This window comes from Rutilus rutilus (genome assembly GCF_951802725.1).
Source record: "Rutilus rutilus genome assembly, chromosome: 11".
In the NCBI taxonomy this organism is placed as follows: domain Eukaryota; kingdom Metazoa; phylum Chordata; class Actinopteri; order Cypriniformes; family Leuciscidae; genus Rutilus; species Rutilus rutilus.
The window spans coordinates 32437447-32464600 of NC_140216.1; the positions used below are offsets into that span (position 1 = coordinate 32437447).

A 27154-nucleotide genomic window follows, 5' to 3' on the forward strand; every position below is an offset into this window, starting at 1 on the left:
GCTCCTTTTTGTGAGGTTTATTTATTTTAAAAGAATCAAAACCACATTACAACTAAAGGCAACCAATTTACAAAAACATTTATTCAATTTAATTTATATGTACCAACCTCAAATAAAGGAAAATATCTATATTTTACTGTACTGTTCAGACATTCATGTAAAAGTTTAATGGTACAGCATACAATTATTTAACAAGAATCAAATAAGTACAGTATAATGTAAGTAAGTACAGTACAAATAAGTAAGTACAGTACTTATCTAAATCTTTTAAAACACAAACAAATGAAATCTACAAACAGAACAAACCTATTAACCCCATTTAAGGAATAAAATGCAAAATCATATTGATTTTATCTAATCGATGGAAAGAAAAAAAAAGTTCCAATCTCTAGATCATTTTAAAGTTTATATAAAGTTATCTAAATGTTTCAGTAGATAAACAAAAACTTATTTTCAGATGTAATCAATCTAGAACCATAAGACAGATCAATCCCACCATAGGTGTGTTCACATGTAGTTCTGCAAGAAAGATGAACAGCAGGATTAGCCTAATTTTTTCAACTTCATCTCTCGCACTCATCTGGTCTCCTAAAATGACAAACATATTGCACTTCATTAATTTTACATGACTGACAGTTGCACTGATGAATAATAAAAATAACACTTACATCTTTGTGCTTTAGGATCTATTTGATCCATCATCAGATTCTACAACAGAAAAAGAAAATTACAAAAATAATACAACAGACAGCTCCTACAATTAGCAGTGGCATTACATATTTAAACAATGTCATATTTATTAGTTTTAGTTACATTAGAGAAAAATATAATATGATACACAACATCTATTTTGATTTATTATATGAATTTACATTACTTAAAACTAATTAACAGATTTAAATAAGAACATGGTACATAATATATACTAGTAATAAATGGCAGAGCCCATCTATTATAAATATGTTATGATCAAAGAGATTATGAGGAACTTACGGTTCTGAGGAACGGGTTTAAAGTCTGAAAAACAACCAGAGAGGTGGATTGTCAGTTATTTCACCTATCAGTGCAGCATACAAATGTGTGAAACGTACAATGTAGTCAATACGGAGATAATGATAAAATATGAGACAATGTGTCACCTTTCTTTCTCCGATACACCACAAACACTACCACACCACTGACAACCAACAGGATCAGAGCAGCAACAACTCCAACAATGATGCCAATGGGAAAAGAATCTGAGAATATGATTAGAGGAAAACATCAGATTATGTCTGCAGTACATCACTATCTAATAGAATATTGTTTGTGACACTTTAACACATTCCTGAACAGGTTTTTAAAGGGGGGGGGTGAAATGCTATTTCATGCATACTGAGTTTTTTACACTGTTAAAGAGTTGGATTCCCATGCTAAACATGGACAAAGTTTCAAAAATGAAATTGTACATTTGAAGGAGTATTTCTGTGCCAAAAATTGTCCTTCCAGTTTGTCACAATTTTCGGAAAGTTTTTTTCGAGTATGGGTCTGTGTCACGTAAGATGGGGCGGAATTTCCTTATATGGGTCCTAAGGGCACTTCTCCCGGAAGACCGCGCGCGCGCACTCGTAGACCAGACAGACAGACAGACAGACAGAGACAGAGAGAGAGAGAGAGAGAGAGAGAGAGAGAGAGAGAGAGGCAGTATTGGCGCTTTTCCACTGCATGGTACGGCTCGGTTCGGTTCGACTCGGCGCGGAACGGTTCGGCTGTAGCTCAAATACTTTTAAAACAGGCGCTACAGCGTTGGCTGTTGTCTACTGGCTAGCGGGTTTAGTGTCTCGTGTTGTAAATACAATGACGCTGGTAGTGATGATTCTGTCTGACCAATCAGTGAGTGATCTGCAGTGTTTTCACGTCACATTTTAGTATCGGTACGGTACGCAAAAACGGAGTTGTGCGAGACTGTTTGTTCCCTGCATTTCGACGATGATTGTTTTATAAACAAAGCCCAGATCGACGGATTTGCAGATCGTCTAATGCTTAAGGATCGAGCAGTCACATTGATAAAGGTTCGCTGTAGCATGCGGTGAGTAAAACTGCTTAAAATGTCTCTGTGTGTTGTTAGCTCGGTTAGCACAGCTTTACCACCGGCCGCACGGCACGCCTCCAGACGCCCGTTTTTTTCCAGAAAGACTCGGTACAGCCTATCTGTCTTTTATAAATATAATAAAACTAAAGACTTTTTGGAGATATGAAGGATGCAATACTACTCTATAGGTACTCAAGATTAACAGGAGATTGAGTGAAAATGAGCATTTCCCCCCTTCCCCCTTTAAGCATAAAGCAAATCATTTCCATGAACATTTTATAATATCCTGGTCTAATCATCAAGACAATCACTCTTTTCATAGATGATTAACATCTTACCATCTGTCAGTATCTCTCTGATGGTTTCACCCTGATGTTCCACCACACAGCTGAACTGGTTGTTCTTCCTGTCATCAGGTGTAACTCTGATGGTACTCGTCTTTTGGAAGGTTCCGTCCTCGTTGGGAAGAAGTTCACCAAGATCCACATCCTCATGATGCTCTTGTCCATTTTTCAACCAGGTGATTGTTACTCCACTGGGGTAAAAACCTGTAGCATGACACATCACTGAAGAAGAGGAAGACTTCTGCAACAGAGACACCTGAGGAGAGACTGGAGAGAGAGAGAGAGAGAACACACAATTTTGACGTCTTCCCAAACAAGACAATTTTAAAGCACCTGCTCATCCAGATTCTACTTATCTCAAAATTAGGCTACTGTCAGTCTTCCTGCAGTCTCTGGTCTTCAATGAAACTTTGTCACATCGAGTAACTAAACACACAAGTAATCTTAGGGTTTTCTTAACTTAAGGAGTCTGTACAGTAACCTGTACCTGAACACTGAGCTTCAGCCACTACAACACATAATGCCTACTTTAGCTTATGGTTTTCTAGCCGGTTTATAATTGACGGGATTAGATTAACATGCTTTTCCTGGATCTTTTATAGTAAGTCATTTAAAGAATACATTTTAATTCATATCTACAAGCAAACCACATGATCTGTATTGCTTAAAATAATCAAAACAATCTACTCTGAAGGAAAGAACACTACAGCATTGTAAGATATCTCAAGTGACAAAACTATTTTTACAATGACAATTCTAGTGTACATTTTTTTTTTTTACAGAACATGTAGGGCTTTATAATAAATGTTGGATAAGAACTGATGTACCTTTTCTTTGCAGGCTGCTCTTTCCATAGTTCACATACTTCTGCAGCCACTCAATGCACACAGTGCTGAAGTAATTTCTGTCATTCTCAGCAAGGGCTGTATTCTTGTTCCACTTCTGTACAGTGGGGATTGCTTGCTGCACTGGGGAAATCCATCTCATCTCCTTCAAATCCAGAGTCAGAAAGTCCTCTCCATCATATCCATACTGCCGGAACGCATCTGTTGCTTTAGTCTGATCATCCCACTCACAGCCCAACATTTCCTGGTATGTGTGCACACCTGAGGAAAACAGACAGTTTGAATGTATCTGTATTATTAATCAATTCATACAATCAAATTAAAATTATCAGTCAATCAGAAAGTCCCAACATATTTGACTGAACATATTTTTTTTGTATTTTAGCCTCCATTCTATAAAAAAAGATAAATAATATTTTAGCTGAGTCATGAGTTTATTATGATGAGAGAAAAAGAGAACAGATGCTGAGAAATAAAACAAAGACAATAAACAAACAACATGGATTTATATTGTAATGTCTTCACTGGTTCCATAATATAGCATTCACAAAGTATGTGTCAGGCTGCAGGGTAGATGAAGTAGGAGGCAAACTCGCAGATGAAGTAATCCAAGGTTTTAATTCACAAGCTCACAAAAACAAGGAACAGGGAGCATGTGCTCAGGCAAAGATCGCCTAACATAAAACATTGACTAACAAAAGACAAATGAAAGACAGGAACTTAAATACACAGAAGATAATGAGTGAAGACAGGTGACGGTGATGATGATGATGATGATGAAGAGGACCAGGTGCAGGTGACTGAGGACTCTGGGAAGTGTACTGCGCACACACAGACGAAGACAGAAGAACTCAGCCCAGTAGATGGCGGTAATGCACTTTGACTGCAAACTGCCAATAAAAATTATAGAAGAAGAAGAAGACAGAAGAACGTGACCGTGACAGTATGTGCATGTGTGTGTATCTGCACAGCTGTGTATTGAATAATAATGGCAACTGGTTCTTATGGACCAGTTTTTAATGGTCTCTTAAAAATCTCTTTAAAATGGTCTCTTTTTAATCAGTTGGTCTTTGTTTTAAATGATCAGTTTGACTGAATCTCTCACTGACCTAAAGTGGTTGTTGAATTATTCACTGCACCAGATCTGTGTCTCAGAACCAGAACTGTTAAACCTTATACAATTCCCACCCCTACTCATCCGTTTCCCTGCTTTTTCTGTTTTATTGTGAATAATCTCATAGAAACATTAGAAAGAGTAGTTTTTCAGAGCAGATGTCTCTAAAGTAACTTACTCTGGTTACAAACCTCTGTTTGGTTAATCTCGTGCAAAATGATCAAGACTCTTCACACAGTTGATGGGTGACTCAACTTTACCATGATAACAGTTCATAAGAGTTCATTCTACAGAATCCCCAGCCTGTGTGCTTCATGTGTTCGTATTTTCTTTTCTTTTTTAATCTGGGATACTGTCGAAACTGACCTATTTCACCCTTGACCACCGTCTCATGTGAGTAGATTCTAGAAAGAAGAGCAAATTTTCTTTGTTCAGTCGGAGTAAAAGAATAAATGAATGTGCCACAATCCAGCAACAGCTGCTCTAGACGACATCCATCAGCAGTGCAGAGGAGAAAACACAGGCAGGAAAGGGTTAACAGGAACTAGATTCATGATTAAGACCAAACAGATGTAGAAGAACAACAACACAGAGACACCAGCCAATATCAGACGATCATCAGTGACATTAATGAGTGTTCATTTGGTCATTGATGAGAGACAAACCGTTTGTGTGTGTGTGTTTGAGTGTGTTGTATAGATTGTATGGAGTTCAGGTATTCCTTGTGGGACACAAAATGTCCCACAATGTAAAATCTGATTTTAAAAAAAAAATGTATATATTGTGGGGACATTTTTAGGTCCCGTTAAAGAAAAAAGTACTTTTTTGTTCAAAAAGCTTGAAGTTTGAAGCAGTTTGAATTGTGAAGTACAGTATTTTAAAAAGCTTGAAGTTTGAAGGTTTTAAGCCTCTGGGCTCTGGAGGTGTTTTGCCATGTCCCGTTCTCAGACAAACAAATAAATAGACTGCTATGTATTTGCTATGGTGTTAAGTTTGGTTTCAAGGGCATTGCTAGCCATTGCTAGGATGTTCTGGATGGTTGCTAGGTGGTTACTACTGTACTGCTTTGTGGTTGCTAGGCAGTTGCTAGGGTGTTCTGCATGGTTGCTATGCAGTTCCTACCTAGGGTGTTTTGGATGGTTACCAAAGGTTTGCCTGGGTGTTGCTATGAAGTAGCTAGGGCATTCTTGTTGGTTGCTATGTGGTTGCCAGGATGTTTTGAATGTTTGCAAGGTGGTTGCTAGGGTTTTGCTTTGTAATTGCTAGGGTATTATGGGGTGGTTGCTAGGATGTTTCTATGTGGTTAATAAGGTAGTTGGGGAGGTTGCTAGTGTGTTGCTATGTAGTTGCTAGGGTACTCTGGGTGGTTGCTAGGGTGTTGCTATGCGGTTGCTAGGGTATTTACGAACAGTAAAAGAACATTCCCAAAAGTTACTGCGTTACACATCATATGATTGTTTTTTTAAATAAATAATTTAGTTTTTTGTTATTTTTGTTATCAGTAATGTACATTAGTGTGTTTTGTGTTACATTTGTTACTTAGTTAATGTTTATTGCATTATTTTAGTTTCGTGTGTGTTTCCCTGATGGTGTTTCGTGTTTGAGTGTGACTCTGTGCATGCGTCTATAATATACGAGTGTTGACCATGTTTTATGAACAGGCCTTACAACACTTACAATGAACTATCATGTGTCTCTCTACTGTGCCTCCTGTATTATTGTGATGTTATCAAGGCATTTTAAGGGAATTTCTGGCAACGACAGCTGCCAGTTTTTACCGTAAATTTAACGGGGTATTTTTTAACAATCTATAAGTACCCAGAAAACATGGAAACCCAACAATTGACCTTTCGCAAAACCCCGCTCTCAAACGGTCCTCGTCCAATCCTAGCTCAGCAACTGTAACTAAGGAGAAGCACCTCCGTCAAACATTGCGATTTCAGCAAGATGGTGAAACGATGCGCCTATGGCACCTGCAAGTCTGACTCCAGGTACCCCAAAAGTTTAGAGGGAGGGGTCGTTTTTTTTTGCCTTTCCAAAACCCAAGACCCAAGCGGAAAGATGCCGACAATGGATTAAGCACTGTGGGAGACCTCACTCACAGCTAAATGCCTCGAAGATTAATAAGCATACACATGTCTGCTGTAAGTAAAGCTAGCGAGCTAACTTAGCATCAGTTATCAATAAGTAGTTTAAGTAAGTTACTCTTACAACACTTTGCAGTTTTAATGATGTTCTGTATGAATAAAATGACGGAGTATTTATTTTTGTTTCCACTGTTCGATCGCGCCCGTGCCTCTCTCTCTCTGACACACACACACCAGTGATGCGCGGGTTGATCCGAAATGAGCGGGTGCCTGCGGTCACCCGCGGTCACCCGCGGTCACCCGCGGTTACGAGTCATCCAAAAATATTTTTAATGATATTCGGGTCGCGGTCGGTTGGGTCGTTTGAAATAAAGATGCCAATTAAACCTTTGTAATTTATATATTACTAGACACTATTTTTAATGAAATACATAGGCCTACACTTTATTGGCTGAATAACTGGCAAGAAGTATGATGACGCACGAGCTCAGTCTGCAGGTAGAGATGGAGGCGGCAAGAGAAAAGGTGAAGACTGGGGAGTGGAAGCTGTGTGAGTGTGGGAGACATTTGCCGAAATAATGAAAGATGATGACCAAAGTGCTGGTTTTGTCATGTGTTCTTGCGATGCTATTTACACATTTGATAGCCACAAAACTGGCACGACCAACCAGGCACGGCGCCAGGATTTCAGTTTTGAATAAGCCAGACCAATTGTGGGTGGGCCTTAAATTAAAAACGTTAAATAAAAAAATAAAAAAACGTTATCCAATCACTGCTTAACTTAATAAAAAAAATATATTGACTAATATAGCTGTTATTATCTGTGCGTGCGTATACATAATATAGATTTCAATAGCTTGATGCTCTTTAAATATTTTGTTGCATTGTTAAAAGTTTCGGTGCATAGGATGGACCTATCCGCGATCGCTCTCCATGGTTCTGACCAAAGAAGAGCGCTTTGGAATCTCCATTACGCATCATACCTGGGCTGCATTTTCCGAAAATATTGTCTATTAGCGCGCTACGAAGACTCTTAAGGTATAACTTAACTAAAGGTATACTACCACTAATGTATAGGCTATCATTGCTAGGCGTCTTCGGGGCTATCATCATCCACTCGCGAGGCAGAGCCGCTGAGAGGCAGAGGCGCTGGCGCCCTCCTAGCAACGGCCCTGTTTTTGGTAAAACATGATTTTGACGACGTTTTGTTTTATTGAAAACTCTTTTTAAAAGATTTTCGTTTTGTATGAATTGTATCTTAATTTTGATCAATGTTTTATCAATCAATTGTCTACTTTTAAACGAAAATATTCAAACCAAAATAAATAGGCTACTCTCTGATTATGTAATCCAAATGAAATGTGCATTTCTCTCTGGCGTTCATGGCGAGTCCGAATTGTCAACTTCATCTTTGCAGCGACACAGAAAACACCAGTTTATTACTAAACAATTAAATGTCTCCTTGCTAATTTAGACACATTCATAATCATTACTTTAACCGGTTCTTTGTGGCAAGCTTTATGCGTGCTGTCATAACGCTTATTATCCATAGGCTATAGCCTATTTAAGTAGGCTAATTAAATTAATATAAAGGGGCGATTTGTCCACGAATGGCTTAAATTAAAAACTACTAGTCGAATAGAAAAAAAAATAATTAGTCGGAGGTAGCCCTTATTCCATATATTTTCGAACCAGCAGGCCATTCTGGGTTGAGTGAGCGACCCTGCGGAATGAGTGAGCGGAGCGGAATAGGTACAGCTCTCCGCTCACGAGCTCTGATCGGAACAAACCCGAACCTCACTGTCTGCTAAACTTGCACAGAAACATCAAAATAGACATAGCCAGCTTTTTAAAATTGTTGTTAAAACTAAACGTTTAGACTATTTACAAATTATGAGCTTATTGACGATTTTTTATAATTCTTGACAAAATTAGAATAGCCTAGGCTATATTCTTTTTTTTCCCAACGACGCAACGATGAGCATTTACTAGGCTACTTTTAAAAAATGCGGGTCAGGAAGCGGGTCGGGTACAATATTTTCTTTTTCTTTTTTTTGCGGTCCGAGTTGCGGGCGGGTTAGTTTAAAACGTCGGTCGGGTGCGGGTTGTTTATACATTAACCCGCGCATCACTGACACACACACACACACACACACAACAGCATTGCAATCTTGACATCGGAGCCTGTTCATTATGCTGCGTTCACACCAAACGCGAATAGAGCGTCAAATTCGCGTGTATCGCGTCGAGTTCGACGCTTGAACATTCTGAATCCATTCGCGCGTCCAAAGCGAGCGAGCGAGTGCAGTATGAAATGTTTAAAGACACGTAGAACATATGCGATGATGAAAGGTTAAACGTGAGAGGTGGGGAAACTGTAGGCTAATAACGTTACTTGTTAGGTTGGTCGTCATCCTTAGCTTAGCTAGCATAGCTAACCTGTCATACCTCTGATAGAACAGGTAGAAACTGAATCTTTGTAACCTAAACTAGATTGCAGCCCTTTCTGTCGTGCCCTTTCTGTCGTGCCCTGGAGGATATGTCTGCTGCATTACTCCAAAACCAATCACTTATACCAATAGGTATGGAGCTCAACCCAGCCATGGCTATGTCTGGTTCTCAATTGTTTGACGGGCGTAGTAACAATAACTAGGGGGCGTGGCTTTTGCGAACGGTCAATTACTCCCCCTCATGTCATTCCAAAGTAATAAGACTTTTGTTTATCTTTGAAACACAAATGAAGATATTTAAAAGAAAATCTGAGAGATTTCTGTCCCTCCATTGAAAGACTGTTGAACCAAAACTCTGACGGTTAAAAACATTCATGAAGAGAACATAAAATAAATCCATATGAATCGAGCTGATTGATCCAAGTCTTCTGAAGAGACATAATTGCTTTATATGATGAACAGATTTAATTCAGTCTTTTATTCACATATAAACATTGATAAGCGAACACAACAGAAGCTCAACTGAACTTGCTTGATGCACGAGAAGAAACTTCAGTAGTTCTTGTAGAAGAGACTTTCAGTGCAGGGACAGAAATCTCTCACATTTCATTAAAAATATCTTCATTTGTGTTTCAAAGATGAAAGGAAGTCTTACGGGTTTGGAACGACGTGAGTAAGTAAATGACAAAACTTTAATTTTTGGGTGAACTAACCCTTTAAGTTTAGCTCATCATTAGCTCAGTATAACAACAATAGAATCCAATAGAAAGTCTACACTGTGATAGACAAAAACGTAACACACATAATGGCGTGTATCTATTGATTAAACCGTCACCACAGATTTCTGTGAAAGAAATGAGTGAATTGTTGTCGGTTTATCAAACACAACAGTCAGAGATACTTCTCAAACCTTTTCACTCTTTCACCTCTGTCTCTAAAAAAGAGCTTGTTTCTTTTCTTACAAATATGAACTGAATGATTTCTGACATTTCTTTCAGTCGGTTCGTCTTCCACTGACGCTGACAGATGCTGTGCTGAAATACTCTGACAGTGTTTTCTATCCGCTGAATCTACAGCAACACAGCAAAAGAAATGATTATTTAACTGAGATGTGAGTTTATCGTCTGAATTTATTATGATGAGAGAGATGTGAAATAACACAAAGACAATAAACACACAACATGATTTCTATTGCGATGTTCTCGAACACGACAGCAAACATACGATCACGTACGAAAACAAAAGATCAGTGTAATGTGACTCACTGTCATGAGTCCTGTCCTGTGTTTCCCTTGTCTGGTGTGCACTTTTGTTATTTCCTGTTCTGTGCCATGTTTTGTAGTCCTTTGTAGTTTTTCATGTTGATTAGTCTCCCCAGGTGTTTCCAATAGGGGTTATGCGGAACGCCCAACGCTCAAACCGGAAAACGGGTATAAACATTTCCGGTTTGCATTACCGTACGCATCTGCAGCGGTAGGTTATCTCTGAAGTAACTTATTTTGTGCTTTTTTTTAGAACACAATTCTTATTTCTGTTTTAATAAAAATGTCACGAATGCTTAAGTATCAGAAAAATTTTTTTTATAAAAAAATAAAATGCAGTCTTGATTTGATTGTTTTAACCGTCTGCAAGCAAATATAAGAGGTTAAACTACTATGATAGCATACAAGTCTAAACTAACTTACTGATAGTTAGCTAACTCTACATCGGGTGCCATTAGCAAAAGCTACATATACTAACTTACATACCTTCATAATCATGAATAGGCCTAAATGAGGAGGCGTAAAACTTAAATCCTTTATTTAACGGAGTACTCGGGGCTCTGGAAGTCCGTTTGGCAATACGATGTACATCTGAAATGGATAGAATGGGTAGCTCCTGTAAACACCGGCTATAAAAGGTCACCATTCCTACGCTGTGTTTACCTCAGTAGCTGACGACCGGAAGTAGTTAAACCTGTTTTGTAGAACCCGGAAGTATGTTGCGCATAACCCCTATTAACCACACCCCCTTGTTATCTTGTTTAGCTTGTTTGTCCCGGTGTATTTATAGCCCTTGTGTTTCACTTGTTACCTTGTCAGTTGTTGTTGTAAGGGTTGCTTCTAGTCTTGTCATTCTTGTGGTTTTGTTTCTTTATCCCTGAAGTTCTTTATTATTTGTTTTATGTGTTATTTCATTAAAACCTTGCGTTTAGATCCTCGTCTTCGCCTGTCTTCCTCAGCACATTACACTCACAAATCAATGACTCTTTTGAACCGCTCTGAAAAATCGGTTTGACTGAATCTCTCACTGACTGAATCAGTCACAGCAGTTGTTGACTTATTCACTGCAGCGGATTAATATGATTTTCATCATGTCCAATAAAAAAAAAACGTGAACTGTGACTGTATTGTGTGTATTTTAGGCTTGTGTGACTTAAATTAGTGAAGTTACTGACTGGTTGTTAAAGACACACATTAGGAAGAGTGTTCTGTCATAATAAATGGTACTTTAATTAAAAAAGAAATGTTGCCAAAAGTAATATTGTTTTGTTTAGTATGTTTGTTGATTCTTAGGATCAATTATTTTTAAAGAATCATTAATGTGTAAGGGATCCACTGGAGGCAAGTGTAGATGAGAACACAAGTGCCGTTTATTTAGAAACAGAAGATCAAACATAAAACAAAAGCGTGGCGAGGCATGAACTCACAACAAGACATGACGCTTACCAAACAGTGGAACAAAACTTGACAAAGACACATGACAAACACGAGGGCTTAAATACACACAAGACTAATGACAAGAAAGGGACAACGGTGAACAATGAACCAATGACAACATGACACATCAGACAAGGGAACGCATGGCAGGATCACATGACAAGCAGGGAATCACATGACATGAACAACACCAAAACGTGACATAATGGATCGATTAATGAACCGAAACTGTGTCTCAGAAACAGAATTGTTAAACTTTACGATTCCCATCCTTGCTCATCTATTGAGCTTCTTTTACACTCCTTGTATCTCTTTACTATTGTTGTATATCAGGATAGCAGACATCTTTGTTCTATTATTGAGGTCTGTTTCTGAATCCATGCTCTGGGTTTGTTTGGTTATGTCTGTATGCTTAGCGAGCTTCTGTTGAGTAAAGTCTGAGGTGAGTTTGCATATTCATCTCGTCTTGTGTTTCTATCATGCATCATATGGCGGACATCACAACTATGATTAAACTGATGGAGACAGTAGAAAGGACAGTTTTCCCGACAGCGGAGAGCAGAGTTTCTGAGGTGATTTACTCTGTTACATGATATTAAAATCTTTAATTTGTGTTTCTGGTTACATTTGAATTTTTTGACAGTTGGAGTTTCAGTTGGAGTTTGAATTCTGTCTATGGGATTTTTGAGAGTTTTATAATGTGCTGTTGGAAAACCGTTAGTCTAATCAGTAAGAAAACATATAGTCAATAAAATGAATAATCTTAAATAGTGATACTTATTAAGACTCTTCGCACGGTTTAAGAGTGACTCAATTTACCACAATAACAGTGTAAATCAGCAGTATTTGATCTACTCCTGGAGGATCATCATCATCCTGCAGAGTTGAGCTCCAGTCTCACTGAATCACACAGAATCAGCCGATCTCAGTCTCAGGATTACTGAACGATGACAGTCCGGTGTGTGAGAGAGCAGAGCTGGAGCTGAACTCTGCAGGAGACTCTTCTACACACACTGAGTTCAGCAGATCAACATCAATGATCCTCAACTGTACGTGTGTGTGAACTCACACTTCTGATGAGCAGGAGATTGACTAAAACGTGGGGAAAAAGCGAGAGATTTCTTGAATCACAGATAAATGAATGAACAGCGTTTCATCTGGAGCATTTTGCTAGCATGATGATAACATGATTTACCACGTTGCTAGCATGGTTTACCATGATTTACCATGTTTTAGCATGATTTACTATGATTCTAGCATGATTTACTAGTTTACAATGATTTACCATGTTCCTAGCATAGTTTACCATGATTTACCACATTCTAGTATGATTTACCAGATTGTAGTATGATGTACCATGTTTCTATAATGATTTACCACGATTTACCACGTTCTAGCATTATTTACCATGATTTAGTAAAAAGGGCCAACCCCCATCTCTATATGATGTTTGATGCAGAGATATAGGTCTTGCTAAACTGTTGCTAGGGTACTCTGTTTGGTTGCTATGGAGTTGCTTGGGAACTGCCAAAGATGAAACTCCAAAGGCTGCTTGTCAGTATGAATGATGTAAACCAGGGGTCGGCAACCTAAGGCACGCGTGCCAACATTGGCACGCAGAGGGTTAATCGCTGGCACGCAAGCAAACACGAGAGAGGTGTATGTACTTCATTCAGATAAAGTAGCCTACCTCCCACCTACATACAGAACTACATTTTGATGTAATAAATCCTCGTAGTAACAGCTTGTTTTATTAAGTTAGGATTTATAAATACTATTAAAGTGTGAGAATTAAACTGCTTAAGTCAATGAAAGTGAGCAGCTCTAACAAACCATTGCCATGACCACTGCACACACAAGTACCGACTGACAGCTTACAGCTTATTCCGCTGTAAAAAGTTATTGCTATAAATTTCAACCAAATATATAGAGTCCTTATTAAACATTAAAATGAATGTGGTGCATGTGGAAACTCCGTTCATGTTTACCTGGTCATTTGTTTTTTCTGATTGGAAAACTATCCAGTCGTGAGGTAAATGGCCTTTGACAGAGAGGATACTTTTTCATATTCCAGATGAAACTGAACAAAATACTCCTAAATTACTCCTAAATAATTAACATGCAAGAGCACGTTATAACGGCTCCATGTTTACAGATATGACAGCGCTGATACAACACTCATTGCCACAGATATGGCTGAGCATCTCTTCAGCAAGCCGACGTGCAAACTGCCACAAATGAAACTGAAAGTTCAGCTCACATCCTGACACTCAACATACAGTTGTCTTCATTAAAAGTAGTGACACTAAATTATCTTATCAGTGCTGATGCTACTCTTGAAATTAGCTAATGATAAATAAAATGCAGCTCATATCTTGCTTTCATTGACGTGAATGTGAATTTGCATATAGCGTGGGAATTAAATATTCAATTTATATTAGATTTGCGGAGATCCATTTATGTTGCCAAGTGTAAGCATAACACTTTTAACAAAACGGATAGTAAAGAAGTCAGTAAAAACATATGAATGACCAGGTAAAATCTGTTCGTCAAAGTCTAATTTAAGCCTAAAAACAATGACCAATCTAAAACAAATTTCATGAGAAATATTAAAAATTTCTGTACTGAAACCAAAAATAAAACTTGGAAGAACTAGATCAAGATAAAGACTAGAACTTGACTAGATTTAAAATCAAAACAAACACAAAGCTAGAACTGACAGAAACTAAATCTAGCACTGACTGACAAGTGAGAATGCATGCACACAATGAATGCAGACAACACATAAAACGAACCACCAAAGACATGAGGGAAAGAGGCACAATATAAAGGGACAAGAGCACATGAGGATCAGGTGAGCACAATTAGTGAAAGAGGACAAGGGGGCGGGACAAGAGGAGCAAATGGCCAACACAAACAAAGACAAAGCCATGTGCTCAGGCACAAGACAAACAAAGAAACATTGAACAGAGACAAGACTGTCAAGACTGTCAGGGCAGAACCCTGACACATGATGGCGTGTATCTATTGGTCACTGCAGATTTCTGTGAAATAAATATTGTAGGTAAATAAAAGCAAATTGTTGTAGGTTCTATCAAAGACAGCAGTCAGAGCGTCTGCTAACAGAAAGACCAAAGAAAGATGTGTGTCTGGTTACATTAGAATTTTTTGACAATTGGAGTTTGAACAGACTAAGTCGTTTTAACATTCTGTCAGTATTATGGGATTTTTGAGAGTTTTTATCATCTGCTGTGGGGAAACTGTTAGTCTGATTCGAAAAGATAGTCAGTAAAATTAATAATCTTAATAACATACTTAAATACTTAAATCTGAACAGATGTTAAAACTGTCAGGTTTTGAGTTTGTTCTTGGATCTGTTTCTCTGTTCATCTCTGTTCATCCTCTATTCCAGTGGTTCCCAAACCTGTCCTGAAGGCCCCCCAGCACTGCACATTTTCTTTGTCTCCCTAATCAAACACACCTGATTCAACTCATCAGCTCATTAACCCATGTGATAATGAGCTGATGAGTTGAATCAGGTGTGTTTGATTAGGGAGACAAAGAAAACGTGCAGTGTTGGGGGGCCTTCAGGACAGGTTTGGGAACCACTGCGACTAGTCTGTATATTAATTCAGTTCTCTCCTTGTTTGTCACTATGGTTTCTAATTGATTGTGTTAGTTCAGTTCAGGTGTGTTTCTCTCTGTTCATTGTCTAGCTTTGTTTAACGTCAGTGTGATTATGCAATTTGCAACAAGAGAAAACTGAAAACCATCAGAAGAGCGAAAAGAAAAAGAATGATTAGATGGAGATTGATGGCATGTATAGCAGCATGTGGTAAAGAACATTATTCTGTTTATGATTTCTCATACAGTTAGACCTATAACGACAAGATATTTCCAAGCAATAGCCTATTGACATAATTTCCGGGAGACAAGTCAGTAAATTCGAGTAAAATCATAGGCTTCGCTTATCCCGTGCGAATGCACCACACAAAATTTAGATGAGGGCGGGTAATTTCTAAAGCACACAAGGTCCCCAGATAATACTAATCTTGTGCGAATTACAGCTTTTGTAAATAGTTACAGAGGAAAAAGTGGGCATCATACGCTAAACGGCTGAGGATCACACACAACCAGATATTCAAGTCATTATACGGACACAACAAACACGTGCAGAAACACTTGCCTTGTTTCTAGGAGACGTGTGACAAATGAAAACAATATGTGTTCTAAAATCATCTTAAAAAATCAAACATGTCTGATATCCTCTGACTGGATGGACAGTCTGGGCCCATCATACACTACATGATTTTCTGTGAAATCTGTCAACTCAAATCTGCAGACTGGTTCAGACTTTCGGCAACAAGCATCAACTTGTCCAGACTGTAAATCTGTAGTCTGACGTTGTCATACTCATATTCTAGTCAGAATATGAGTCTGATACTGCTCCATTGGGCTGTGATTATGGGGCGTGTTTCAACCGAACCAGGAAAGAAAATGCCTCTGCACTCAATTGGATAGACCTACAACCAATCCGGGGCCAGCTGATAAATTAAACTTCTGCCGAATCCCGTAGGAAGGACGGCAAAAACATATTTCCCATCGACACCTTGATCACGGTTCGCGGTTTTCTATTCCTCTTTTAAAATGAATGTGTTGTCTACATCTTCTATAACAGAAGCGATGGCTGAATCTACACATCTAAATTCTCCAGCGGCAGTCATTCTTTGTTGTAAACAAGTTCAACCCACGCGCTCTTTTGTGACGTGGATGATTACGTTACTGTTGATCATCTGTCCATAAAAGCCCACCCTGACAATTTGATTGGTCCGAACAGCTTTGGTTCTGGCATACTTGCTTCACAACGGATCAAGTCCAGACCGAAGTTCCCCTTCCTTAAAAGTTGTGGGCGGGGCTAAGTTCGGCTGGCATCCAGGCTAGTAAATCTGGGCAAAAGTCGAGGAGTGTATTCTAGCCTTAAGACAGCGTCCTGAATGAAATGGAACCTTATAAGAGATTGATCTAGAATACTCTACATTTAGTAACACATGGAGACTTGCACACAGGAGACTCGACTTAGTTGATTCAGTTTGGTAGTTTTCTGTTCTGATTTTAGCACGCTTTGCCAAAGTCATAAAGATAAATTAATTATAAAAGTGTCCTAAATTGAAATACAGCCTTTCACAGAAAGCGTGTTTAGTCTGGTCTCTAACAAAGTTCTCAAGCGCATTTATTTTCCTTACAGAAAAGTCTTTAATTTTATCTTTAATTTTAAGTACATAAAATACTTCAGTATCTGATCTCATTCTTCTAAATTTACCTGATGGATTTAAATCTTTTAACTGATGGACTTAGGCAAAGTATTTACCAATCTCTTTGTCTATACACACACATATTTAATGGTCTAAATGAACTCTTCTCCTTCTGTCCCATACTACGCATGCTAAACTGAAACCCAAATAAACAAATAAACATGTGTGCGCTTATTTTAAATGCATTTGTATGGATGTTAGTGTTTGACTGATAAACACACCATCAATACTGAAAATAATAAAATAAAGCATCAGACCTTGACATTTCCCTCAATCAACAACATTGCATTATTTATCAGTGTTGGTTGGAGTTTGAGATTTAGAGCAAAAGAATGATTGAAGCATTCACATTATTATGGGCTAACAGTATATTATTCTGCGCAGACAATCAACAGAATAAAGGAATGCTAGCTGTACTTAAATCTGTAAGTGATTATCCATTAAATTATGCACTAGTTAATCATTTACATGCTTTTGAGAATGGGAAAAAATATTTCACTAGCCAGTAATACTACCAAAATCTGTATTTGATCATATTGGCTTTGTCTGTTAGTTTTGTTACCAACTTACCCTTTGACTGGTTAAACCGCTCCTTTGCGACCTGGATGTTGTTTTTGAAGAACTGATGTTTGCCAATGCCGATCTGAGTCTCTCTGTCCCAGTAATCTTCTCCCACACTCTGTCTCATCCACTCTGTCTTTGGCACAGCTTTCATTGCCTTGCTATCAAAGTACATAATCTGCACATCATCCACCAGACCAACCGCAGTGAACTCTGGGAAGTCAATGTCTCCAGACACACCAGTGTAGAAGTATTTCAGAGAGTGTGTTCCTGTGGACAGAGACACAAACAGGAAGATTGGAATTTTAGTAATCATCTCAAATTAGACATCCTTGCTTACAGCTTGTTCAAAAATTACACAATTCAGAATTACATGAATACTAAGATTGATCATTATCCTTTATTAAAAAAATAATCAATTCCATAATAAACAATTATATATATTGCTATACAACTATATCTAGTTGAAAACAATTATCTATATTGCAATATTTCATTTGATACAAATTCTTTCCCCTTCACATGTAGGTTAATTATGTTTATATTCAAAGTTTGGCAACACTTTACTTTAGTATACATGTAGCCTAGTTACTATAATAATTACTATAAATTTAGCAAAATTACTTGCAACTAATCCTAAACCACACCCTAATCATAACCCTATAGTAAGTACATTTACTTAATTATTACTACTCAGTACTTAAATGTAAAATTACACTGTAACTCTCAGACACTAAAATAAAATGTAACCCAATGTTTTCTGAGTTACCACATTTAATGAGACCTTGTCAGTTATTATACTAAAAATATAGCAAGATGTGCTTTTGATTAGAATAATATCGACTCAGAAACAGCTTTATTGGCCAAGGAGCTCTGAGTCCAATATATAACACAAGAATACAGATAATAAGACATGCATCTACATACAATACACACTGTGGATAAGTTATATACAGATTTCAAGATATCACTGCAAGCAAAGATGATGAATGTAAAAAAAGACAAATATATTACTGAATGTATTATTTGAAAGCTGCAATAATGGAATGAAAAAAGCAAAAATGTAACAATAATGATTTTTAATACCCAATTAGTCTATTTCACAGAAAAATAATAATAATTATTATTATTAGCCGGAATGAAGGGTTGATTTGTGGCCTTATATTGCCATCTAGTGGACAAAAAGGCTGAAGTCAATTTCTCCCTGGCGATTTTTTTTCCAGTTGTTAATTGGTTCTTTTAAACGGCAGGATTTCCTTCTTTTTTTTTTTTTTCTATTAATGGGCTTTATTCCAATACATGATAAATATATATATATATACTTAATATATTATAAAAATTATATAGTTTTTATTAAAAGTAGACCACTGTTTAGTTGGTTTAGCAAGTAGTTCGTCATCGGCCTCTGGGTATAGGCCTAAACGTTTCCAATTTTTGGAAAGTGTCAATAACACGAAACTTTGACTAAACATGGGCTGTTCATGGAGGTATTTTTAGTGTAATAGAATAATTTGCCAAACTCCACTCTTACAAATAGGCTACATGCAGCTTCTACTGTCATATTAATATAATTTACTCACCAGCATAGGCAATGTGAGCTCCGAGGAGCAAAAGCACAACAGATCGCATCTTTGCTGTCGCCTGAGAAACAGTTTTCGTTTCATTTCTAGAAAAAATGACTTGGAATATTTGTTCTAAACGTCTCAGTTGTCGACTGTAAACTGGTGAAATGTGTCTGAGGACTCTGAGCGAACGGCTAAATAGCCTCTGAAATTCCAGCCAATAGATATTCCATATACCTTCAACGTCACAAGTTACTACGAGGTACTTCCTTAACTGGGTTGATGATGAAAGTGAAAGCAAAATATTAATTCAGTGAATATGTAGCTATAATAGAGCTCATGTTTTCCTCCACAAATTACATGCAGCATTTTTTATTTTGATGGCTAAATTTCACATTCATAAATTAAAATTTTCAGGTGGAAAAAAAAAACATTTTTAATTGCATTTAAAAATGAAGTGAAGCCTTATATTGAGTCAATCTTGCCCTCGAAGAAACAAAAAGCTATTTGAATTGTACAAGCTACACTCTTTAAAGTATTCCTCTAATACTGTTTATAGCCTACCTCCCCCAAGCATTTGAAATGTATTGTATTGTACTGTACTTGTAGCTTATTGTTTGTTTTGATATTTCTTCAATAAAAAAAAGAAAAAATAAAGAAAGAAAAAAAGAAAGGACAGAGGGTTTCCCCAGCCCAGACTGGCACGATACGGTGGGGTATAGGCTGGGCTCCAGCATTCCCGCTAGTCTGCGACCCATACAGAGGATAACGGAGAATCTATGGATGTATTGGATGTATGATAGGCCTAATATATGAGACATATTCTCTTCTCTTAGTGTCCTAATAGAATGCACTGAGACATTTTTTATTCTTGAAAATACTAGTTGTAGTGGCCGTTTGTCAACAAACAAAAAGAAATTAAACTTTTAAACGACAACTTCTAGCACCCTGGGCAGGTGATGCACGCAGGTAAGAAATAAAATAAAATTCCAGGCTGGATTCAGGGTTTGTGGTTGGTAACTGAGCAAACAATACAGCATCTCTCGCGCTGGTAAAAAAACATATGCCCATCACCCAGGTGCTACAGGCCACCTCCTACTTCCTACCTATATTTACCTTTACCTGTGCCCACTCGACCCTCAGGTGTCTAAATCAAACATTGTAGTTATTAAACTAACCAAAAATAAACATATAAATAAAAACAATTAACTAAACAAACAAACAAAAGAATATTACCAAAATATATATTACTAATCTGAGCAAAATCATAATAGTAAACAAATTAATTAACAACATTACTGAAAGCAAACTAATGTAGCTCCAACACTCCGGCCCCTAATTGTGCATTATCACAATTACTAAACTCTCAAAACGGAGCTACACACTATGTATTCTAACTATATCAGGCACAGATGTCTTGCCGCACCTGCAAGGAAAAGAGAAAGAAAGAGAATGATAGAGGTAGACAAAGAGAAAGAGAGAGAGTCAGTTCATGCGATCACACTGCTGCCTCCAGCAGCAGGCACAGCTTCGTTACAGGCCTCTCTAAGATGCTGGTCTTCGTTTGGAGGCGGACAGAGCGCACAACCCCATTTACATCTGATCTGACATCCAAAACTTTCCCCATCATCCAAGATCCTCTTGAAGCTGTAGCATCTGCCACAAGAACAACATCTCCAGGTATAAGGTTTCTTCGTAGTGCTGTCCATTTTTGTCTCTGTTGCATCAATGGCAGGTACTCAGAAATCCATCTCTTCCAGAAGAGTTCTGCCATGTACTGTATCTGCTTCCATCTTTTTCTGACATCATTTCTGTCAAACAATCCTGGTGGCATAATTGGTTTACTTTTCACAGAATGTGATTTGGCGTCAAAGCTTCCAGGTCATTTGAATCATCTGAGGCCCTTGTAATAGGCCTATCATTCAATATTGCTTCAACTTCGCAAAAAATTGTTTGGAGTGCTTCATCGTCCAGGGTCTGCTGTTTAAGGACTGAGGTAAGAACACTCTTCACTGAGCGAATCAGTCACTCCCAAACGGCACCTTGATGGGAAGCTGATGGGGTGTTAAATCTCCATTCTATGTCGTCCTGAAGAAACTCTCTTTGAATTTTACCATGATTCAGAGCAGTCATACTCTCCTTGAGCACAAGGCTGGCTCCAACAAAGTTAGTTCCATTGTCAGACCTGAGAGTTGAAACTGGGCCTCGTCTGCAGATGAATCTTCTCACTGAATTTATACAGGAGTCTGTATCCAATGTGTATGCTACTTCCAAGTGTACAGCACGGCTGGTCATACAGGTGAAGAGTACTCCGTATCTTTTGAGAAGACATCTGCTTCTTTTAACTTCAATGGGCCCTTAAATAGGAGTGAAAGGGGCTTCATCAGGCAACACTCTTTCAGCAGGTAAGTCCGCCATTTTTTGTTCAAGGAGTCTTCCTCTGTTGCGTCTGCAAACAACACAATCTGATATGACAGCATAAGTGGCAGCAGAGTTTGCATTTATAATCCAATACTTCTGCATTAAACTGGACAACATATAATTTTTTCCAGCATGACATATCTGCTGATGAAAGTGGCACAGAATTAGTGTCGATACATACAGGTCTTTTGACAGAATAGCAGGACGCTTGGATTCCACTGGCAGTGAGGCTTTGCTTAATCGACCACCCACTCTGAGAATCTCACCATCCATCACTGGGTCCAATTTGTACAGTGGACTGTCCTTGGATATGGATTTCACACCACTCTGCAGCGAGGTAATTTCATCCTTAAACCGTTGATGTTGTACATACCGGATGATCACCTGAAGGTCTACATCTAATTTAGATTAGATTAGATTAGATTCAATTTATTGTCATTACACAAGTACAGGTACAAGGCAACGAAATGCAATTTAGGACCGACCTGAAATTAGTAAGAATACAGCATAACATGAGGAGAGTTGAGGAGAAAAAAAGGCAACCCCCAGACTATGCTCCAATAGGGAGTACAGTTTGGGGACAGTAAAACACCTCAGCAATTTGCACATAATCAGTACACAACATGAACACACAAGACTTGCAACAGGGGAGGGGTGAGGGGGGAGGGGTTGGAGGTAATCCAGCAAAGGCAGGCAGCCATCCGGTCCTGCAGCCATTTCGGCGCTGGTCACAGACCCGCCTGACAAACTGGTGGTAAAAAGCGTCGAAGGCGTGGGATGGGGGGTGGGGGAGGGTGATTGCATATCTGTATCTATGTAAGAGTTCGTGTATGTGTAGGCCTGAAGAGTCGCTTTGCCTGACATCCCAATCTAGGTGCCTCAGTCCGCAGGATGTCATAGCGAAACACAGCAATTGCCATGGAGACAACCTTGATCAGGTCCCAGACAGAGTCAACAATCAGCAGGTGTCAGTGTGGAGTCGGGGAAGGAACGAGAGCGTCTCGCTGCAGTGCTCTCTCCAGAGGGAGTTGTTGTTCCAGCAGCGGCCTCGGCCAAGGCCAGTGCTGATAGAGGGGGGCCAAAAGATAAGATTGTGGTTGTTTGGTCTTGGGACGAGTAGCCGCATTCCAATTTACACAGCTCCTGGTCCATTTGGGTCTCCGAAACGATCAATTTGCCTTTGCAAAGCTGTGAGCTTCTCCATGATGTTATCCATATTGTGGTTCATAGTCACAGTCTGAGTGCCAACAGCTCTGCCCACTTCAATCATAACGGGCAGCCTTGTGGGGCTTTGGACAGCTGTCACCGTCTTCTTAATTCCTCGATAAACCAGGGCAATGCCTAATCCAAACAGCAGAAAACCTGTTATCATGGTTCCGAATAGGTAGATATCTTCAACGTCCTCCACGGAAAGAGCCGCCAGACACACGACCCGCCACTTCGCCCATGCGTCCATCGTGTAGCCAGCTGCGAACGTTCCGTCAGGGCAGTTAGGTTCCCCCGAACCCAAGCTTCTCGTCGAGAAGATGGTGTCAATTGCGTTGAGAGACCAGTTGATCAAATCCATAATTTCTTAATTTGTAGAGTAGTGCGGAGAGAGTCTCTCAAAGTACAAGACAGTAGACGAGACGAGAGGAGCAAAGCAGGGAAGATAAGGGAGAGGAGGGTAGAAAAATGCGACCGCCTTCGTTGAGAGCAAAGCAAAGAGGCCACCCATCCTTGGACTTATAAAGGAAATCAGGTCCCATCATCCATCTCCTTCTGTTCAGGAGATCTTCTGCCCTCATTCCACTTGACGCTTCCTCTGGTGGCCAGGTGGTGACACTGCACAGGCTTCGCAGGAAAACCGAATGAAGGTACATCTATTTGGAGCTGCATCATCGCCAAGCTGTGCCAATTATGCCTTGAGGAAAACTGCAGATGACAATGCAGAACACTTCCCTCCAGAGGTTGTGAGTACAGTGAAAAACAATTTTTATGTCGTTGATTGCCTCCGTTCAATGGCCTCAGAAGAGGAAGCTAGGAAAATGATCCAGGATTTAACTGCACTTTGTTAGAAAGGAGGATTCACTCTGTCAAAGTGGGTCAGCAATAGTCGTGCAGTGTTGGGCCACAGAGGCCACAGAGCAAAAGACATGATGGAGCTGGATTTGGATACAGATCAACTTCCTGTTGAACGTACATTAGGACTACAGTGGTACGTTGAGACTGACCAATTTGGATTTAAGGCCTCAGCACAAGAGCAACCACAGACGAGAAGAGGAATTCTTTCGGTGGTCAGCTCCCTCTATGACCCATTGGGCTTCCTTGCTCCATTCAGCATGATGGCTAAGTTGTTACTGCAGGAACTCTGTAAAAGAAATCTTGGGTGGGACGAAGATATTCCCCATGTTCTCGCTAAGCAATGGGCTGGCTGGTTGGAAGATCTCCAGAAGGTGGCAAAGTTCAAGATTGATCGTTGCATTAAGCCTAATGACTTTGGCAACCCTGTCACTGTACAGCTTCACCACTTCTCTGATGCCAGTGAGGTTGGGTATGGAGCTGTCTCTTACTTAAGACTGGAACGGGATAATAAAGTGCATGTTGCATTTATGATGGGGAAGGCCAGAGTTGCTCCGCTGAAGCATACAACAATTCCTCGCCTGGAGCTAACAGCTGCAGTCCTTGTGTTAGAGTAGACCGCATGCTACAGAAGGAGTTGCAACTTAGGCTGGAGAAGTCAGTTTTCTGGACCGACAGCACAACAGTCCTTAAATATATATCGAATGAAAGCCGGCGATTCTATACCTTTGTGGCCAACAGAACTGCAGTCATCAGAGAGGCAACTGATGTTGATCAGTGGAGATATGTGGGGACAAAGGAAAACCCAGCAAACTAATGTAGCTCCAACACTAGTCTACAGGTGTGTCCATACATTTTTTGGTAAATTGTCTATATAAATATTATAGTTGACTTATAGTTGAAGAGTGGAATTACAGACAGTTCCAAATCATATTTACTGTATTTGTTGATAAATGCATGCTTCTGAGGACACCATTGAGGATGTTTACTGTAGTAGAGGTAATAATAATAATAATAAAAAATAATAATAATAGGCCTAATATTCTCATTGTAGGAGAAGGTGTTGAGGTGGCAGCTTAAGTTGTAAGTCTTAAAAGTACATAAACATACATAAAAGGACAAACAAACAATAATAGCCTAAATAAAAAGTCATCATTTCACCTCAGGATTATTATTATCTGATTTTCTGATCAGGTTAAAGCATGCTGGTGTCATCTTTATCAACAGATTTTCTTTTAATTTATGATATAATATTTACTCAAAACTTCCACCTAAAAATAAACATCATGTCTGAGCAGGCGAGGGTTGTAACCCTATTTCCCTATTTACTTCTACTGGACCCACAAAGACTGAGCAATACCACTCTGAATCAAAATGCACAGAATGAAATGGGGTGGTGTTGGGGAAAGGGGTTCATTGGAGTTTGTATACAATGGCTCAATGGCTTAAACCAATGTGTTGAATAAATCACTCTTTCTGTAAAACATTAAACAAGTTCAGGGAGTTAAAACACTGTTTGCAAATCTCATGCAATCTTTTTGCAAAACTCTAAACACATTCTCACTCACTAAAACACAGTGATGCACTTATGTTTCAAAAATATGCTAAACACAGGCAGGCAAAAGTTAAACACACACAACTACAACACAGTTGTCATCGTTTACACACAACGACTCAAAATTGTTCACACAATTCTAATGATGTGACCAAACCAACAGTACAAGTCAGTTCAGAGTCCCAAAACTGACTCAAAATGTTGCACTGAATGTTGAGACCAACAATGGACGGAAACAATATAAGACGGAGAGGAGGAAGAGTACGTGTAAGAGGTGGTGAAAAAGGAGGAAGAGGATGAGGACGAGAAAGAGCAAGGCTGGAACTGTAACCTTTTTGGCTTTGCAGTTGGTTCACTGTATTTTCACAGTATGCAAGTGCTGAATATACAGACATTCAATACTATACAATGTTCAGTACTGCAGTGCATACAGTATACAATTTCTTCATCTTACTACTGTAAGTTGTCATTGCTATACTTTTTTTTGCGTAATTGCAAAAAATGTGTTCACTTTGTTACAATATTTTTTTCTCTGTAACTGCATGCTTTGGATTCTGTCTCGTTTTTTCAAAACTCGTGTGCATGATCTGAAAGCATTGTTTGATTTTGAGCACAGATAAAATGGTTTAAAGGCAATTGTTTGATTTTGCCAGAAGAGTCAGAGGTTCTCTGAATGTAAGTTTGAAGATCTGGTTTTGTGTTTAAGGTTTTTACAAAGTGGATGATAGTTTTGAGAAATGTGTTTTAGCAATCCGTAATCCATCTTTAGGCCTACCAATTAAAATCGAGAAATTAGGCTAATATTGTCAATCCAGAGCTGCTGTCCACACCACACACCTGACAAGCCACGTTCTGTGCAAGAACACAGTCAAAACATGCCATCAGAGAATTAAGCGCTTATTAAACGTGTTTTGTACACTACTTTCAGCCCTTCAAAACCATTTCTCCCCGAAACCGAAAATAGCTGTTTTGGCCACAACATGTTGTTATGTTTTATTAACAGAACATGGCCGAACCATAAAGCAAGTAGCCTAGGCCATCATCTGTTTCTAGGTAAAAAGCCGCTGCTGAGGTTAGAAACGAAACTGCATGAAACAACAAAGTAGCCTAGCCTGCTCATTTATAAACAAAAAACAAACAAACAAAAAAGCACTTAAAACAATAAAGCCACAAATACAATGATTATTTGATAAAATAAAACATTATATAGCTACTAATCAAATAATATATTTTTTTCCATTAAAGGATTTCATATGGCATCAAAATGTAGCCTAAATATCTGAATAAGATCTTAAATAACCTACATCAAAAAATTGAAAAAATAAAATAAAATAATTTAGCCTCCATGTATTTATTTATTTTTTAAAAACGGAATATTAAAGAAGAATATGCTATTAAAATGTGTTCCATGCGTCAAAGACATGCAGGCTATTTCCGGAAAAAATGCGAATAACAAAACTCTTACACTGGCACTATAGGCTACTGTAAAATTAAAATAACCAACTAACTTACTCACCAGCATAGGTGAGATGAACTCCGAGAAGCAGAATCACTAATACCAGCATTCTTAGTCCTGAAAGATAGCTCTTATTAGATGAAAAAATCGTATTAGATGAAAAAAATCGTTTTAGAGAAATCACTTTGAATATTTGTAACAAACGTCGATCTTAATTTTCGACGGTTAAAAATGTCTGTAGTCCACGCCAACGCCTAAACAAGCTCTGAATTCCCAGCCAGTAAATTCTGCACTTACAACGTCACATGCTACTACGCGGAACTCAACTGTGCTGATCGGCGACAGAGCAAAATATAGACATAAAACATACCCAGTAGAAAAAAGCAACAAAAAAAACATGCCATGACTTTATATCACTTTTTCCTTTCACTGATATTGTAAATGGCTCATTGTCTATTTTTGCTACTTTTCAAACAATCATTTTTACATAAACAAATTGAAGAGATCCATTATAACGCTAAACTTAATTGTGTATTTCTTCCCAGGCTGTCACATGTCACAACCTCATCATCTGCAGAGAGAAACTGCCACTCAATTACACCAAAATGATGGCCTA

The 27154-nt window shown here is 38.6% G+C and overlaps 1 protein-coding gene across 4 annotated transcripts; it reads right to left on the bottom strand.

Annotated features, from left to right (window-relative positions):
* Nucleotides 1–2: 2 nt before the first annotated feature.
* Nucleotides 3–26862, bottom strand: LOC311299703 (major histocompatibility complex class I-related gene protein-like). 4 transcript variants are annotated; one of them, XM_084423489.1, is made up of 8 exons: nt 26599–26862; nt 17493–17753; nt 3243–3521; nt 2410–2682; nt 1140–1238; nt 994–1017; nt 669–708; nt 3–588 (listed from the first exon to the last, which is right to left on the bottom strand). In XM_084423489.1, the coding sequence occupies exons 1-7, from the start codon at nt 26645–26647 to the stop codon at nt 680–682; spliced, it is 1014 nt and encodes a 337-aa protein (XP_084279615.1). In that variant the 5' UTR covers nt 26648–26862; the 3' UTR covers nt 3–588; nt 669–679. The 4 variants fall into 4 exon arrangements, with proteins under 4 accessions (XP_084279615.1, XP_084279617.1, XP_084279614.1 ...); XM_084423491.1 differs by having other exon boundaries at nt 3–519; nt 26599–26853; XM_084423488.1 differs by lacking the exon at nt 26599–26862 and adding an exon at nt 19064–19315.
* Between the last annotated feature and the right edge of the window lie 292 nt (nt 26863–27154).